The sequence below is a fragment of the Cetorhinus maximus genome, chromosome 15 (genome assembly GCF_964194155.1).
Source record: "Cetorhinus maximus chromosome 15, sCetMax3.hap1.1, whole genome shotgun sequence".
Classification (NCBI taxonomy): Eukaryota; Metazoa; Chordata; class Chondrichthyes; order Lamniformes; family Cetorhinidae; genus Cetorhinus; species Cetorhinus maximus.
The window spans coordinates 100,873,344-100,892,052 of NC_135893.1; the positions used below are offsets into that span (position 1 = coordinate 100,873,344).

General features: G+C 43.8%; 1 protein-coding gene across 1 annotated transcript in view; it reads left to right on the forward strand.

The window, feature by feature from the left end:
• cfap70 (cilia and flagella associated protein 70) overlaps positions 1-18,709 on the forward strand; it is a 102,519-nt gene that overhangs the window by 21,138 nt on the left and 62,672 nt on the right. Inside the window, exons 10-14 of the mRNA XM_078559088.1 lie at positions 1,383-1,488; positions 4,964-5,098; positions 8,351-8,473; positions 12,577-12,657; positions 15,818-15,909. Of these exons, the coding sequence (XP_078415214.1) occupies positions 1,383-1,488; positions 4,964-5,098; positions 8,351-8,473; positions 12,577-12,657; positions 15,818-15,909 (537 nt within the window). The remainder of the gene's footprint in view (positions 1-1,382; positions 1,489-4,963; positions 5,099-8,350; positions 8,474-12,576; positions 12,658-15,817; positions 15,910-18,709) is intronic.

The window sequence follows — 18,709 nt, forward strand, 5'->3', positions numbered from 1 at the left end:
TCCTCATTCCTTTCTACCTCTCTGTTTCTCTCCTTCCCTACTCTGTCATAGTCTCTTTTCAGCTGTTCTGTCAGCTGGAAGATCTTAATCATACACCTTTGGCTGTTGTTTGGAAAAAACTGTTTTGGAGCTATGTCGCTAGAAGACGCTGCTCTGTTCACCTATTAGTTCACCTGGCTATTCACAGGTTAGAAGAGAGAAAGAGGAGAAAAAGAAAAACGGGGGTAGTCTATTGAGATGGATAGAAAACTGGTTGACAGACAGGAAACAAAGAGTAGGAATAAACGGGTCTTTTTCCGAATGGCAGGCAGTGACTGGTGGGGTATCGCAGGGATCGGTGCTGGGACCCCAGCTATTCACAATATATATTAATGATTTAGATGAGGGAACTAAATGTAATGTCTCCAAATTTTCAGATGACACAAAGCTGGGTGGGAGGGTGAGCTGTGAGGAGGATGCAGAGATGCTTCAGTGTGATTTGGACAAGCTGAGTGAGTGGGCAAATGCATGGCAGATGCAGTATAATGTGGATAAATGTGAGGTTATCCATTTTGGTAGCAAAAACAGGAAGGCAGATTATTATCTGAATGGCTATAAATTGAGAGAGAGGAATGTGCAACGTGACCTGGGTGTCCTCGTACACCAGTCGCTGAAGGTAAGCATGCAGGTGGTAAAGAAGGCAAATGGCATGTTGGCCTTCATAGCGAGAGGGTTCAAGGACAGGAGCAGGGATGTCTTGCTGCAATTATACAGGGCCTTGGTGAGACCACACTTGGAATATTGTGTGCAGTTTTGGTCTCCTTATCTGAGGAAGGATGTTCTATAGAGGGAGTGCAGCGAAGGTTTACCAGACTGACTCCTGGGATGGCAGGACTGATATATGAGGAGAGATTGAGTCGATTAGGATTATAGTCGCTGAAGTTCAGAAGAATGAGAGGGGATCTCGTGGAAACCTATAAAATTCTACCAGAACTAGACAGGGTAGATGCAGGAACGATGTTCCCGATGATGGGGGCGTCCAGAACCAGGGGCCACAGTCTGAAGATACGGGGTAGACCATTTAGGACTGAAATGAGGAGAAATTTCTTCACCCAGAGAGTGGTGAGCCTGTGGAATTCGTTACCACAGAAAGTAGTTGAAGCCAAAACATTGTATGTTTTCAAAAAGGAGTTAGTTATTGCTCTTGGGGCGAAAGGGATCAAAGGATATGGGGAGAAAGCGGGAGAAGGCTATTGAGTTGGATGATCAGCCATGATCATAATGAATGGCGCAGCAGGCTCGAAGGGCCGAATGGCCTACTCCTGCTCCTATTTTCTATGTTTCTATGGGATATCTAAAAGCAATCCTTTTTTTAGTTTTTACAAATGAAATATATTTTTCAGACTGCAGAAGCACATAGCTGAGTCCATGTACATCCCTGTGGAGATCAAGCGTCTACCATTAGCCCCTCCAGTCAAGGCAGGAGGAAAGAGCAGCAAAATGGAGAAGGTTGGTTAATTATTTCTAGACCTAATTGATAAAAGGGAATGGAAAGCGTTGGGAGGGTTTTTTCTTTGTCATACACACTACTTATATAAGAATAGGATGGCTTTCTTATTTAACAATTACCCATATTATTTCGAAACATGTATAGTCATTCTTCCTATTCCAGTAACATCAAGAATATCCCCATGCAGAGGTGCCTCAGGGAGCTAAGTTTTAAGGTTTAAAAATTTTAATAAAGAAAAAAATATTTAAGACATGTCCCCTCATGTGACAGTGTCTCTTGAGCTGGGCCATGTCAATGAACTTTAATTAAAAAATTTATTTAACTTAGAAACCCTTCATGAAACCTCATCCCGCCCGTGGATGAGGTTCCATGAAAAATGCAAAGGCCAGCTGGGTTCATCACCTGCCTGCCAACCTTAAGGTTGGGCGGACAGCTTTCTCAATAGCCTTAATTAGTTAATTAATGGCCTTAACAGACCTGTGACAGTTCGGCGGGTGCGCAGCCGATTCGGGAAATCTAAATGACGCGCAGTGACTTCGGGACGCACGCCCAACATCACCCATGTCATTTTACGCCTTGGTGAGCGGGCCCTGCCCGTGCTCGCCGAGCCAAAAATTCTCCCCCTAAATCTGCGCAAGACTCATTAAGGCCCCAAGAAGAGTTTAAATGCCACTATAATGTGACTGAAATCGCTTCAGTCACACAAGGTCGAATAAGGACTGTGGGGTGCCAGTAATCTACTGAAATCAATTCCTCTGCTCAGTCTTTCCCTGTACCCTGCTTGAAATGCCTGCCCTAAGCTATCGTTTTACCTTTGTTCCTCTCTCCAAAAAATGCTGCCAGCATTTGATAGACAGCCAAGTAACCCAGATTGACTGCTGGCATCCAAAATTCCAGTCTTTAGATTCCTATGCATTATTTAATATGTACTGTGAACTCCATAAATCTGTGTTAATGAGCTAATCTTGCATGATGTAGCAAATGTGACCCAGACTGCACAGGCAGTGTCCTTGGCCTTATACGCTGAGGGTTGCATAATTGAAATCAGAAAATATTGGAAATGCACAGCCAGTCATTCAAAATCTGTGGAGAGAAAAGATAAGTTTATGTTTAAGGAGCAGAACATTTTTAATTTATTGTGTTGCATAATTGGCCTAATTGAATTAACAGATAATCTGTATCACATTCATTAGTTCTAATTCCATAGCTACAATGTTCCTATTGATAGAAGTCACCCAATATGACAATAATATTTTTCATTTATATCTTCTTTCTCACCATAAACATCTTGTCATCATTGGAATCATCCACAAGTGTATGTACCAGACTCCTATTGCTGACTTTACCCTATACTTAATTATTAACACATGCCAGGCTTTTTCATTTTGATGTACTCATTAAATATCAAATTAGATTATTAACTTTCACAATGAAGACAGGACATAGACCTGCTCATACTGGTAATACTCCTGAAGAGAAAGCCAAGAGAAATTTGCCTTGTGCAGTCAGTGGGTGTAGTGAACATGTTAAACTGCTTCTATTCATACAAACATAAGAACTAGAAACAGGAGTAGGCCACTCAGCCCTTCAAGCCTGCTCCGCCATTCAATAAGATCATGGCTGCTCTGTTTGTAACCCTCCCAATTAACCTTTCACCCCCTTGTTAATCAAGAATTTATCTTGCCCTGCCTTAAAAATATTCAAACATCCTGCTTCCACAGCCTTTTGAGGAAGAGAGTTCCAAAGACTCACGACCCTCTGAGAGAAAAAAATTCTCCTCATCTCTGTCTTAAATGAGCAACCTCTTATTTTTTAAACCGTGACCCCTAGTTCTAGATTTTCCCACAAGAGGAAACATCCTCTCCACATCCACTCTGACAAGACCCCTCAGGATCTTAAAGGTTTCTATCTAGTCACCTCTGCCTCTTCTAAACTCCAGCGGATACAAGCCTAACCTGTCCAACCTTTCCTCAAAACACAACCTGCCCATTTCTGGTATGAGCCTAGTAAATCTTCTCTGAATTGCTTCTAATGCATTTACACCTTTACTTAAATAAGGAGATCAATACTGTACACAGTACTCTGGATGTGGTCTCACCAGTGCCCTATACAACTGAAGCATAACCTCCCTACTTTTGTATTTAATTCCCCTCACAATAAACAATAACGTTCTATTAGCTTTCCTAATTACTTGCTGTACCTGCATATTAGCCTTTTGTGATTCATGCACCAGGACATTGAGACCCCTCTGAATCTCAGAGCTCTGCAATCGCTCATCATTTAGATAATAAGCTTTTTTACTCTTCCTTCCAAAATGGACAATTTCACATTTGCCCACATTATACTCCATTTGCCAGGACTTTGCCCATTCACTTAACCTATCTATGTCACTATGTAACCTCCTTATGTCCTCTTCACAACTTACTTTCCTACCTGTCTTTGTTCACAACATCAATAGCTTTTGCCTTGTAACAGAATGTCATATGACCATAAAACACCAATATTTTAGCAGTTATCCTGTATTCCACTTCAAAGCAGTTGCTTGTTTAATAGTTGTATAGCATCTCCTCTACTGCTGTGCTGGGAATAGATGATTATACACTTAAACAATGTGGCTTAAAAAAAGGATAACTTTCTGTCCTGAGCATGTTTTTAAAAAATTGAAAGAGCACAAAACATTGAACACTTTGTTCTCAAAAACTTTTTTTCTGCAGTTCGTATTTCACAAAATGTGTTTCCCACTGCCCTGCCTCTCAGTTTATTGATACTCATGTTAGGATAACAAACTGTTCAAAATGTAAATTATAAGCCAATAGGAATGAAGCTGCAGAATAGATATTGGTTAAATTTTCCAAGTATTAGGATAACAAACTGTTCAAAATGTAAATTATAAGCCAATAGGAATGAAGCTGCAGAATAGATATTGGTTAAATTTTCCAAGTACACACTGCTGCCGAGCTATCTCACTGCCAGCATGTATTTGGAAAATTTAGGCATATCAAAAAAAGGTGCTAAATACAGGTAAGTCATGAAATTGATTACATTTTCCCATGAAATAATAGAATAATAATGCATCTTTGATTACATCAGAGATGCAGTACTTTGATTCCATATGAATTAACTCTGGACAAGGAAGGCACATGTAGGTTTGCGGGCAAATGTATTTTAAAGTAAAATGCATCAAACATATGCTTATAAAATAATGCATGTCGCCTATGGATTTTGCTCCCAAGACAGAACTTCTCCTCTTGGATGGATTTATTTACTATCCTACGCACACCGGGTCCATTTCTTTGCTTCAAAAATATGAAGTTCTCTGAATATGTCATTCACAGACCAGAATGGACAGTGAAAATGAAAAGCTTTCTATTGTCATAGATCAGCCAGTAAAAGGATCAAGGGTAACATGAAGATACATTCTGTTCCAATTTCCCTATGGAACCTTTGAAGTGATCTGTTAAATTATGTTTGCAGACAGAGGAAGAAGGACCTATCTCGTTCCACGGAGTAGCATATGTAAATATGGCTCCTTTGTTGTATCCAGGTGTAAAGCGGATTCGAGGCGCATATGCAATACACCCTTTCAATGAGCACGAAATAATTGAAAAGGTAACATTGATGTAGTAATATAATATGCATTACTTTGGGAAAGAATGTCAAGATAGGTCAACAATTCCTTACACAATAAGCTCCCAGTCTCTGTTATGCAGTTGGAAACATTGCAGACAAAGGTAGGAAGATAAAATTCCACACTCCTGTCATTGGGACTCTCCAGTCCTGCTCCCTTCCTTCACATATGAAGGCCTCGCAGAAATCCCATATTGGATCTGGGCCTGGATTATAATCCAGCCTTTCAGATGCCCTCTAGCCAGAGTTACAAAAGGGTCATGGATATTCAGCTCCACAGACCAGCTCAAGGACTTAATTAATCTGATAGTTTTCTGTGCTAACCCCTATTCTCATGTGCTCATGTACCACCCTTTTCCTGAAATGCTGGCATTACTTCTATGACTGATGGAAATAATAACTTGACTTGCATTTTAAAGTTTAGATCAAAGGTGAACAAAACATAGTCGCCTAGGAAATGATCCGTGTAGTTTTGGGCGCTACTTGGAATACCTTAATATATTGTGTAGGAAGCATGCACACATTTCCCCCCATCATATGGGGCAAGGACAAACAAAAGATGTCCTTTACCTCTGCCTGAAACAGGTGCTAGGCCTTTGCATGTGTAAATAATGGCCAGAATGCTTCCTAGCGGTAACCTTCTGTAAGATTGGTTTACCTTGAGGCTGTTGACTGCTCTCAGGGAATCTAATCCTAGGGATCACCTGCAACAAATAAGGTAAGTAATTTACCTGAATGTGGAGCCGGAAGGAACAGCACATTAAAAGGGCCGATCACCAATCCCACGACCCTCTCGCCAATTGCCTCCACTCCCAACCCAATTCTCAGTCCTTATCCCTGATCTACCCTCTGTTCCTGACTTGGCCCGTGATCCCTGGCACAGACCACATGACCCTCACCCCAATCCCTGCAAATCCTGTCTGATCTTTGCTTGTGAACCTCGATTCCATTCCAGGCACCAATCCCAACCCAGGCCTTGAACCCTAACAGCATGTATTCTGCAATACGAGCAACAGCCCAACCCAAGGCTGAACAGTGACAAAGAAGGAAAGAAGAGGAAGCAAATCCTGCACACTGGTTCTCAGTATCATGTGGGATATCCTGTTCTGAGTAGACGTCATGCTCAAATCGAGAGACAGCTGACAACGAGCCCAAACTTGGACTTCTCTTCATCCTAGGCTCTTTAAGCTTTACCATTAACTTTGAAATAAAGCCTGACACCCAACATCTGGAGAGCCTCGGGACTCACTGTTCAGGCATAGGAGGTATTGCCAAAAAATCATTATGGCCCCATTTCTGGACTAGTGACTTTGCCAGTGCTCACTTCATATGACAAGTTTACATTGCTAGAGTTCTGTTTTTGTGGGATTTATGTAGTTTAACATAACTGATTACAGAAAAAATACCTTCATTTAAATAAAGCCTTTTATGACCTCCAGACATAGTTGCTTGACAAATAGGAATATTACAGGATTGTGGAATGGTAAAAGAAAAGACTTGTATTTATGTTGTGCCTTTCATATGCTTAGAATGTCGCAAAGTGCTCCACAGCTAATGATATCTTTCTGAAGTATAGTTGTTGTCATGTAGAGAAGCAAGGAAGTTAATTTGCATACAATGTGGTCCCACAAACAGCAATAATGTAAATGACCAGATAATACATTTTTGGTGGAGTTAGTTGAGGGATAAATGTTGATGAGGATACCTGGAGAAATCCACTGCTCTTCTTTAAATAGTGCCATGGAATCTTTAACGTCCATCTGAGAGGACAGTTGATGTATAGGCCATCTGAAAAATGACACATCCAGCAATGCAACGCTTGTTCAGCACTGCAAGGAAGTTTCTGGAATGGAGACTAAACCCATGACGTTCTGACTTAAAAGCTGTGAGTGCCTCTCCTGAGGCAGGTGTGACACTTTAAATTACATCCTAACCAGGGTTGGCCTAGTATTTAGATACTAGTGGTGTAAAACTAAATAAATAATCTAAATAATGAAGCACAATACATTTAACAACGCTATCTAGAAGTCTTCCTCTTTCATAGTCAATAGCAGGAGACTGATGACAAAAATAATAAAGGCAACATAGGAACTTGCGTAGGCTATTTAATCCCTTGAGCCTGTTCTGTAATTCAGTATCATGTTAATCTGTTACCCAACTCCATGGGCTGGATTTTATGATTGTGGGCAAGTGGCAGAAGAAAAGTCGGTTCCAAAACCGATCAACTTTAAAATAGGCCACCCGGCAGTGGTAACCCACTCCGACGGCCTAAATAAGCTGAGGGTCAGCCTTCTGCCCCTCAGTGGGAGGAAGCCCTGCTCTTGAGATCCCAGCCAATCTGACTGAGCAGCAGCTCTAGCAGTTCCAGCAGCTCCAGAACTCAGTCGTGGGCGCTGCCAGGACTGCAAGGAGGCCCTGGGTTGAAGGGCTATATGGCCACTGGAGAGCGATAAATCTGGTTCTGGATGGGGAGGGCTCAGGGAGCTAAGAGAGGGTTGGCGAGGGATTGGGGGTGGGTTTTGGAGGCCAGATCGGGTGGATCAGAAGGGGGTAACATTTTGGGTGGGGGGTGCCCACAGGGCACTCTCCAAATGATGTGCCCCCTTCATTGCTGCCTTTTCAACAAAATTATTTAAAAAACAGCTTTTCCACTCTTGAGGGTCTTAATTGGGCAATAATTAGCCACAAGGCTCTCAAGAGGCCTAAGGGCAGGCAGGCTGGTGGGTGACTTACCCACCCCCACCTGCTATGGGGACTGGGTCAGGGTGGGTGGGAAGGCAGTGGGCTAGCCACCATATTTTACATGCCCTCCCAGTCAAAAGCATGCCTGGTGGGTGCTGGGGTGTCAAAATCCAGTCCCCTGTATGTGCCTTACCCTACATTCCAAATAACTTAGGTTAACAAAAATCTATCTCAGTTTTAAATTTAACTATTGATCTCGCATCGCTTGCAGTTTGTGGAATAGAGCTCCAAACCTCTATCAGCCTATCACATTGGGCAAGGATATCATGTGTGATTCAGATCACCAAAAGAGGAAAAAAATACTGCAGAAATGAATATGGGGAGAAAATTAATACTATCTCCAATTTTAATCCACTAGCAAAACTATGCTGAATGCTTTAGTGAATTTCCAGGAAATGCTGAAGTTCTAGAAGAGCTCTTTCATTACATAGTAATTTATACTTCCTTATGACATGAGCTTTGTTGTTAATGTGTTTATTGTGTATGATTCAGACAAAACGTAAGAACCGGGAAGCTACTGGTGTTGCAGGAGGATTGAAGGGTCCGCCTTCACATTCCAAAAATGCCCCTTATAAGGCTAAGGATGAAAAAGGGTCAAAGGAAGTATATAAGAAGGTATGATTCCTATTGTTATCAAATCTTGTATGGCTCTCACAAACCAGTATTTCATTCGAGCTAAAACAAAAATAAAAATACCTGGAAAAACTCAGCAGGTCTGACAGCATCTGCGGAGAGGAACACAGTTAACATTTCAAGCCCGTATGACTCTTCAACAGAACTAAGGAAAAATAGAAAAGAGATGAAATATAAGCTGGTTTAAGGAGGGGTGGGACAAGTAGAGCTGGATAGAGGGCCAGTGATAGGTGGAGATAGCCAAAAGATGTCATAGACAAAGAGGTGTTGAAGGTGGTGATATTATCTAAGTAATGTGCTAATAGGTGACATTAAGGGTAGAAAGCAGGACGAGCAAGGTACAGATAGCCATATTGGGGGTGGGGTGGGGGGAAGGGATCGAAATAGGCTAAAAGGTAGAGATAAAACAATGGATGGAAATACATTTAAAAATAATGGAAATAGATGGGAAAAGAAAAATCTATATAAATTATTGGAAAAAAGGGGGATCGGAAAGGAGGTGGGGATGGAGGAGAGAGTTCATGATCTAAAATTGTTGAACTCAATATTCAGTCCGGAAGGCTGTAAAGTGCCTAGTCGGAAGATGAGGTGCTGTTCCTCCAGTTTGTGTTGAGCTTCACTGGAACAATGCAGCAGGCCAAAATTACGGACATGTGGGCATGAGAGCAGGGTGGTGTGTTGAAATGGCAAGCGACAGGGAGGTTTGGGTCATGCGTGCGGACAGACCGAAGGTGTTCCGCAAAACGGTCACCCAGTCTGCGTTTGGTCTCTCCAATGTAGCGGAAACCGCATTGGGAGCAGCGACTGCAGGAGACTAAATTGAGGGAAATGCAAGTGAAATGCTGCTTCACTTGAAAGGAGTGTTTGAGCCCTTGGACGGTGAGGAGAGGGGAAGTAAAGGGGCAGGTGTTGCATCTTCTGCGGTTGCATGGGAAGGTGCCGTGGGAGGGGGCTGAGGTGTAGGGGGTAATGGAGGAGTGGACCAGGGTGTCCCGGAGGGAACGATCCCTGCGGAATGCCTCCGGGGGGGGGTAGGGAAGATATGTTTGGTGGTGGCATCATGCTGGAGTTGGCGGAAATAGCAGAGGATAATCCTTTGAATGCGGAGGCTGGTGGAGCGATAAGTGAGGACAAAGGGGACCCTATCACGGTTCTGGGAGGGAGAGGAAGGTGTGAGGGAGAGGAAGGTGTGAGGGCGGATGCGCGGGAGATGGGCCGGACACAGTTGAGGGCCCTGTCAACCACCGTGGGTGGAAAACCTCAGTTAAGGAAGAAGGAAGACATGTCAGAGGAACTGTTTTTGAAAGTGGCATCATCAGAACAGATGCGACGGAGGTGAAGGAACTGAGAGAATGGGATGGAGTCCTTAGAGGAAGCGGGGTGTGAGGAGCTGTAATCGAGGTAGCTGTGGGAGTTGGTAGGCTTGTAATGAATATTGGTGGACAGTCTATCACCAGAAATTGAGACAGAGAGGTCAAGGAAGGGAAGGGAAGTGTCAGAGATGGACAATGTGAAAATGATGGAGGGGTGGAGATTGGAAGCAAAATTAATAAATTTTTCCAGGTCCAGACGAGAGCATGAAGCAGCACCGAAGTAATCATCGATGTACCGGAGAAAGAGTTGTTGGAGGGGGGCGGAGTAGGACTGGAACAAGGAATGTTCCACATACCCCATAAAGAGACAGGCATAACTGGGGCCCGTGCGGGTACCCATAGCCACACCTTTTATTTGGAGGAAGTGAGACGAGTTTAAGGAGAAATTGTTCAGTGAGAGAACAAGTTCAGCCAGACGGAGGAGAGTAATGGTGGATGGGGATTGTTCGGGCCTCTGTTCGAGGAAGAAGCGGAGAGCTATCAGACCATCCCGGTGGGGGATGGAGGTGTAGAGGGATTGGACGTCCTTGGTGAAGAGGAGGCAGTTGGGGCCAGGGAACTGGAAATTGTTGATATGATGTAGGGTGTCAGAGGAATCACAGATGTAGGTGGGAAGGGACTGGACAAGGGGAGAGAGAATGGAGTCAAGATAGCAAGAAATGAGTTCCGTGGGGCAGGAACATGATCGGTCTGCCGGGACAGTCCTGTTTGTGGATTTTGGGTAGGAGGTAGAAGCGGGCCGTCCGAGGTTGGGAGACTATGAGGTTGGAAGCTGTGGAAGGAAGATCTCCGGAGGAGATGAGGCCAGTAGCAGTCCTGGAGCTATATCGTGTAAGCACTGGCACTAAGCTATCAAAGCTGTTTATTATCCTCATTCAGTGTGCCAATTAAGTTGCTTATCATCCCCATTGTTATTCCCCTGATAGTGCTGTGTTATAGTTATTTGTTTTCCCTGTAAGTAGTTTGTAAGGGATTTGGTGCTGGTTTGCTCTCATTTTTGGAGCCCTTTTAAGAGATTGCACTTGCTGTCATAGACACACAGCAAATTTATGGCAAAGCAGGAGGCCGTTCAGCCCATCTTGTCGATGCCAGCAAAAAAAGATTCATCCAGTCTAAACCCACTTTCCAGCTCTTGGTCCATAACCCTGTAGATTACATCAGTAGAGTGTATCCAAGTATTTTTTAAATGCAATAAAGGTTTCTGCTTCCACCACCTTTTCAAACAGCGAGTTCCACACATCCACCACCCTCTGGCTGAAAATTCCCCAGCTATCCTCGAATCCTTCTGCCAATTACTTTAAATCTATGCTCCCTGGTTGTTAATCTCTCTGCTAAGGGAAATAGGCCCTTCCAATCCCCTTCATAATTTTATACACCTCAATTAAATCTTCCCTCCGCTTTTCTGTCCCAAAGAAAATAACTTCAGCCTATCCAGACTTTTCTCATAGCTAAAAGTCTCTATTCCTCGAAATTCCTCTGTTCCTCTGTACCCTCTGGTGTGTTATGTAATGTGGTGTCTAGAACTCCATGCAGTTCTTTAACTGTGGATTAGCTAGTGTTTTACACAGTACTGGGATAACCTCCCACCTCTTACATTCTATGTCTCAGCTCCTGAAGGAATGTATCCTCTATGCCTTCTTAACCACCTTGTCTGTCTGTCCTGTTACCTTCAGTGATCTGTGGACATGCACTCCAAGTTCTTTTGGTTCCTCTACTCTTCTCAGAATCCTACCATTTATTGTGTGCTCTCTTTGCCCTCCCCAAACGCATGACCCCGGAATTCGCTGGATTGAATTCCATTGTCACTTTTATGACCACCTGACCAGTTCATTGATATCTCCCTGCAGCCGACAGCCTTCTTCCTCACTATTGACCATACAAGCAAATTTTGTATCATTTCCAATATATATACAAAAACATCAATTGACCATACTCTTTGCTTCCTGCCACTGAGCCAGTTTTGGATCCAACTTGCCACTTGCCCTTGGATCCCATGGGGTATTAAAATGAAAAAAAGACAAAATGCACTTGCACTATTAGGAGCTTCATCACAAATTGAGTTTTCCTTTACATTCACTCAGAAGAATGAGGAGATTACACTGCACAAATTTGTCCTAAACTTCATACTAATTCACATTTACATCTATTGACTAAATTTCAGCATTAGAATAGAGTTATTGCACTTTGGTCTTGCCTAAAAGCCTAAAAATTTGACATTCCACATCAACAGGACAGACCCCTATGTTCAGTGTATCCTAAAAGCTCCAGATGTTATCTTTACCTAAAGTTGGGGACTTTTGAATCAAAGGCTTCTGATAATACAACCTGAAGACAGCCAAACCTTAAAGAAAATCTCATTTGTACTTGAATACAGTTTCAGATGATCCCAGTTATATTACAAGTTGAAGCTAAATTTGAACTCCATCAAAGGTTGTTCCTAGAACAAAATTCAAATTTGGATTTGGTCAGTATTTCTGAGATTTAATTGAGCAAAATATTTTAGAGAATCAAGATCCTTGCCTGATTTTTCTGATTCAGCTGCTAATACTAGGAACAAGACCCTGCCATTCATTTATAGAATGAAAAGTAATTCTTGGCCCTGATAAATTAGGTGTACTAGTTTTGCTTCATTTTGGGAAGTTTTATTCTTAGACTAAAGATTGTATTTCACTGCCTATTCAATGTTTCATTTTTTTTTTTGCTTTCCTGTAGAACTCAGTAAATTTGAAGTCAATTCTCCAGGATCATTTGTTCGATTCAGAAGTGGCAAATGTACCTAATGTGGAAGGAGAGGTACGTTTGTTAGAAAAGTGCAATTTGTATTGAGATACAGCTGCCTTTGAAATTGTACAGGGGTTTTCCTTTGCCTGTCTTCCTCTTCTGGTCATTTTGCCAGTCACATAAATTAAAAATTGTCTATTACCATCCAAGCCCCATGTTAACTTCTCCACTGAGATCTTCCTTCTCTTGCCCCTTTGCCTCTGCAAGGAGCAATTCCTCATATGAATGCTTTGGTTGAAGCACTATAGGAGGTCACAGAGTTAAAGATAGTCATGGAGGTATTTGAACAAAAGGGTAAGAACTTTAAATATGAGGGGCTGAGAACCAATGCAGGTCGATGAGACAAGAATGATGATGCGTGGTTCAGGATAGAATATAAGTAGCAGAATTTTGGATGAGCTGAAATTTATAGAGGGTGGAAACTGGAAGCACAGCCAGGAAAGTACAGGTATTGGAGTAATTGTTTCCGGAGATGACAAAGCCAAGAATGAAGGTTTCTGTGGCATTTTGGCTGAGATAGGGATGGAGACAAATTATGCTGCAAAAGTGGAAGTAGGTAGTCATTGTGAAGGAGATGATACGGAGTTGAAAACTCTACTCAGGTTTGAACAGGAACCCAAAGTTGTCAACAGCCTTTTATAGCCTAAGTTAGTGTCCAGGAGGGGAATGGAAAGTCAGAGGGTGAGGCCTTAGAGCCAAAGGCAATAGCTTGCTCTTCCCAAAGAAGAAATTACAGCTCACCCGAGACTGGATCATGGATAAGTAATCTGATACCATGGAGGCAGTAAAAGGGTAGAGCTGTGAGTCATCAGTGGATATCTGAGGATTTTCTCGACAATGGCCAGCGTGCATATGAGGAAGAGGAGGGTGCCAAGGATGGACCCTTGGAGAACCCTGGTGACAGTGGTGTGGGGGGTAGGAGAAGAAGCCATTTCTAGATGAGTTGGATGCCTACAAAGCAGGTATTGGAAAAATCAACTCTAGAGGTGACAAAACCTGGATAAGGGTCGGAAAGTGCCTGTGTGTGTAGATGTTTGATAAGATCAGGACTGATTTGAAGAAATTTAAAAGCTAGTTTCAGTAATATTGACCATAAAACTATCCTTGACTGCTGTAAAAACCCATTTGGTTCACAAATGCCCTTTAGGGAATGAAATCTGTCATCCTTATCTGGTCTGGCCTACGTATCACTCCAGACCCACAGCAACGTGGTTGACTCTTAACTGCCTTCTGAAATGACTTAGCAAGACACTCAGTTGTATGAAATAGTTACAGAAAAGCCAAACCAGATGGACTGCAGCGATTCAAGCAGGTGCTCACAAGCACCTTCTGCAGGGCAGTTAGAGGTGGGCAATAAATGCTGGCCTTACCTGTGACACCCCAAACCCATGAAAGAATATATATAAAATAAATAGACATTGCAGCCCATTTATTAAAAGAGCAGCAAAGTAAGAGTGGCCATATAACATAAGAGGGTCACACTGAACCAAAATTTCGAATTATTGAAGCAGGTTTGCCCCGAGGTGTCTGTTGCAAATTGGTGATTAGCTGATGGAGTGCTGCTCATGAGTCAAGCTGTTATATGGTGCGCTTTAACTTTCATTTTATTTGAGGTCTTAATAAATCTTGTAAATGTTGATGTTCAGAGAGACTTGGGTTGCTTGTACAAGGAACATGAAGTTAGCATGCAGGTACAGTGAGCAATTAGGAAGGCAAAAAAAAATTATTCTTTCATAGGATGTGGGCATCACTGTCAAGGCCAGCATTTGTTGCCCATCCCTAATTGCCCTTGAACTAATTGGCTTGCTAGGCCATTTCAGAGGGAAGTTAAGAGTCAACCACATTGCTGTGGGTCTGGAGTCACATGTAGGCCAGACCAGGTAAGGACAGCAGATTTGCATTCGTGAACCAGATGGGTTTTTACAACAATTAATGATTCAGTAGTTGTCATGGTCACAATTACTGAGCCTAGCTTTCAATTCCAGGTTTATTAATTGAATTCAAGTGCCACCAGCTGCCATGGTTGGATTTGAACCCATGTCCCCAGAGCAGTAGCCTGGGTGTCTGGATTACTAGTGACATTACCGCTATGGCATAGCCTCAGGAATAAAGAAGTCTTGCTACAATTGTACATGGCCTTGGCGAGACCACGGCCAGAAGTTTCCAGCCCCTCATGCTGGCGGGATAGTTCTGGTCCCTCTGATGTGAATGGAAATTTCAATGGCTTGCCAGCCCCGTTACGGGGGATCCTGCTGCGGCAGGGCTGGAAAATTCTGGAATACAGGCCAGGATTTTCCCGCTGATGTCAGAGTCATAAAATCCTGCCTACAGTATGCAGTTTTTTCCATATTTAAGGAAGGATAGACTGACAGAATCTGTGATTCTGCATTGGAGGAGGTACAGTGAAGGTTTGCTAGATTGGTCCCTGGGATGAGAGGATTGTCCTATGATGAGAGGCTGAGTAAATTAGGCCTATACACTCTGGTGTTTAGAAGAATAAGAGGTGATCTCATTCAAGATTCTGAAGGGGCTTGATAGCTAGATGCTGAGAGATTATGTCCACTTGTCAGGGAATCTAAAACATGGGGACTCTGTCTTAGCATAAGGGGCCGGTCATTCAGGGCTGAGGTGAGGAGAACAATTTTTTTCACTCAAAGGAATGTGAATCTTTGGAATTCTTTACTTCAGAAGGTTGTGGATGCTCCATCATTGAATACATTTAAGGCCTTGCTCCTTTCGGCTTCTCAAGGAACTAAGGTATATGGAGTGGGGAGTGGGTGGGAAAATGAAATTGAAGCCTGAGATTGGTGATGATCATCTCGAGTGGTGGAACAGGCTTTGCGGGCTGCATGGTCTACTGCTACTCCAATTTCTCGTGTTCTTGTGTGCATACATTTTGTGCACAGGCCCCCAGTGTGCTACGTGCTGGTCTGCTATACTGTCAAGCAATTAATGCATTGTGCCTGATAGCAGGGCAGTCCAAAGAACAACTTAGTTATGGACTGTGCTCTCAACTCCCATGGGTGGTATCAACATCCAAATGTGATGCTTAATTGTTGGTATCAGATTTGTCTTGATATTGCTGCTATTGCTGTCATTCAATAATCTATTTATCTGTAACTGTCAAGAATGAGTTTGTAATCTCAAAAAATGTTTGGCTGTTACATTTCAGCAATACATAGAAGCAAGGTCATACATTGTCCTGGAGTTTACTCTGGAAAAACCTTTGGTGCAGAAGCGACTCCGTGAGGAACTGGCTAAAAGGTACATTTCAGACTGAACAGAGAACACCCACAATTCTTTCAGATGTGCAAACTGATATCCTGTTGATGAAATTCTGATAATATAGAAAATATTTATCCTTCATTCCGCATCATCCGCATACTGTGGGAGTACATCTTAGTTTGATGGATTCTAGGGGGAGCCATCATGCACTGAACATGTACACAGAAATGATGTGATGAAATTGCATATAGGCAGTGTTGCAAGTGATCTCCTACTCCCATGTCTGAATGTGCATTATTGTGCTAGCTAGAGCACTTCAGTCTTGTTATTGGTGTACATTACTTTTGTATTCTGTCTCAATTTATTGTGATTTGAACTTCTGCAAACACTGAAACAAAACAATTATGTATCCAATTTCCACTTGTTCCCTGCTAACCCACTATCCTCTCCCCTCCGGGGACTCAATTCAAGTTTAACAATCCTCTTTCTGCTGATAGTCACAGCAAAATAGTTACTATTTAATTTCTGGTCTGCTTTGAGTTCGCTGACCTAGGCTGGGTGCCAGTTAATGCAGTACTATTGGGTTCAGTGTCATGGACTACAGGGGAAATCCGAATATTCCTATTCCTAGACCCTTGCGGTTCTAATCTAGATAGCCAGGCAGTGAAGTATAGAACTGGAACCTAATCTTTGAACACTTACAAGCTTTTATTTCACAGGCACAGTTACAAGCATGTACCTCCAAACCCAACAAACACAAGCTGGAATTTTCCATTCTGGAGTCTAAGTTCAGTGGCGGGTGTGGAATTGAGAGTGATTCCCGCCATGTAGCAGGAGGGTTGACCATGCATGATCTTGCCCTGGTGTGACCTCACGGGGTCGAAGGACTGGGCACCAGTTTTAAAGGCACCCGGACTACCATTCACTCATTGCAGGCCAGCAGCTCCATATTCTGCACCAACCAGAATTTTGCAGAGAAAGCAACAACGTATGGCCCCACAGTTCAACAAAGGCTCCCTGGGGATTCTCCTCCAGGTTGTCCAGGAAAGACGGGAGGTCCTGTTTCCTGGGATGGCAGCAGGAGGCCATCCCATCTGACCATGGCGGCCTGGGAGGAGGTCGCAGTGGAGGTTAGCGCCCATGGGAGCCACTAAAGAACCTCTCAGCAGTGCAGGAAGAGGAGAATGAACTGCTGCATCCCACCAGAGTAAGTGGCACCGTCTGCTGACTGCAAACTAACACTCATAAGGGCATCAGGCAGTGTAAGTGTGTGCGTGCACAGGATGTCAGACAGGAGTTTGGGCTGCAGTACTCAGCAGCAGAATGGTCATGTGCACTGAGTGTGTGCCAGTCACTTCATGCTCTCAATCTTCTATCGGTTGCAGGACATCTTGCTTGTTAATCACTTACTGGGGAGGGCTTAGGAGCTGCAATAAGCATGCCTGCTCCTAAACTGCTCAATCACCCATTGGGATGACAATCAATCCTTTTGTCTGTCTGCAGGACAAGAATGCTCACAATAAGAGGGAGCAGGCCAAGACTGGAGGTGGCATTCCTGACATTCAAGTCCTCACTCCTTTTGAAGAGCAGGCTGCCGCGCTAACTGGGGATGAGCAGGATCGTGCCTGTGCTGAAAGTGAGACAGCACTCCCCCAGGAAGCCAGTGAGGATGTCTCCAGTCTGCAGTTGTCAGCTGCGTCCAAAGAGTAACACATTTGGTTTAATTAAGGAGTCTACTTAGGCATCCACTAAATCTTTCTTCTCTCCATTCCAGGTACCAACAAGAAAAGGGGGAAGCCAACAAGGGAGATGAGCCACAGAACCAGCCCCAACCCCACCTCTGCGCAGGATGCCTCAAAAGTCTCAGAAGATGCACTGTCACAGCATTCACCCGCTCCCTCCACCAGCGCAGATACATTCACCTCGGTGGGTACATGTTCTAGAGAAGACTCGGGGTCACAATCTGGTGAGTACATCACTGACACAGGTCCATAGCTGGTAGAGGAAGTGACGGCCAAGGTCCCTGATGCTCAGGGCACTGCTGGAGACCAGGTCCCTGCTCAGCTCCACTCAGATTATGAGCCCCTGGATTCAGCACTAAGAGACCTGATGGAGATGCAGAGACAAGCAGGGGAACATCAGGCAGAGATGCCAGAGACCATGTTTAGACTGGACCAAAGGCTAGAGGAGTAATCCATGTTCTGTCTGCTGTGAGCGCTTGGCTGCCTCCATGGAAAGAGTGGTGGCCATCTTGGAGACCCAGGTCAAGCAGAACACACAGTGGCTGCCGAATATGCATTTGGACATTCACTCCGTCACTCAAACTATGGGTGCAGTGCAAGAGTGGCTAGGTGAGGGGTACTGGGCAGCTCAACCTCCTTTCAGGTGCCACTTCTCCTCGAGGGGTCAGGAAGATGTCATCAGGCACCCACAGGGAGTAGGAGCGTCAGCCAGGTACCCCAGATGCTTCGTACCAGGACACTCCAAGGGTGCCGTGCCATTCCACCTCCCCTCTACTGGTGACTCCATCGCCTCCAGCAGGTCAGGCTAAGGAGGGTGCATCTGCAGGAGACCCTTGGTCTGGCCAGGACACCCTAGGCTACAGGCCACCAGAGGATGCCCACCAAAGTCATCACCGTCAACAGGGCGTAGCAGTCAGCAGACTGCCTCCACCTCAGCTTTGGATGTCAGGGCTGCACTTAGACGTAGTAATAGAGAAAGGAAGTTAAAGAAGTTTTGAAGGCACGCAGGTGGCACAGGTGTACAACCATTGTATATATTTTTGGCACTTGTAAGTATATATTCAATTGCACAGTTTGGAAGCGTCCTGAATTCCATA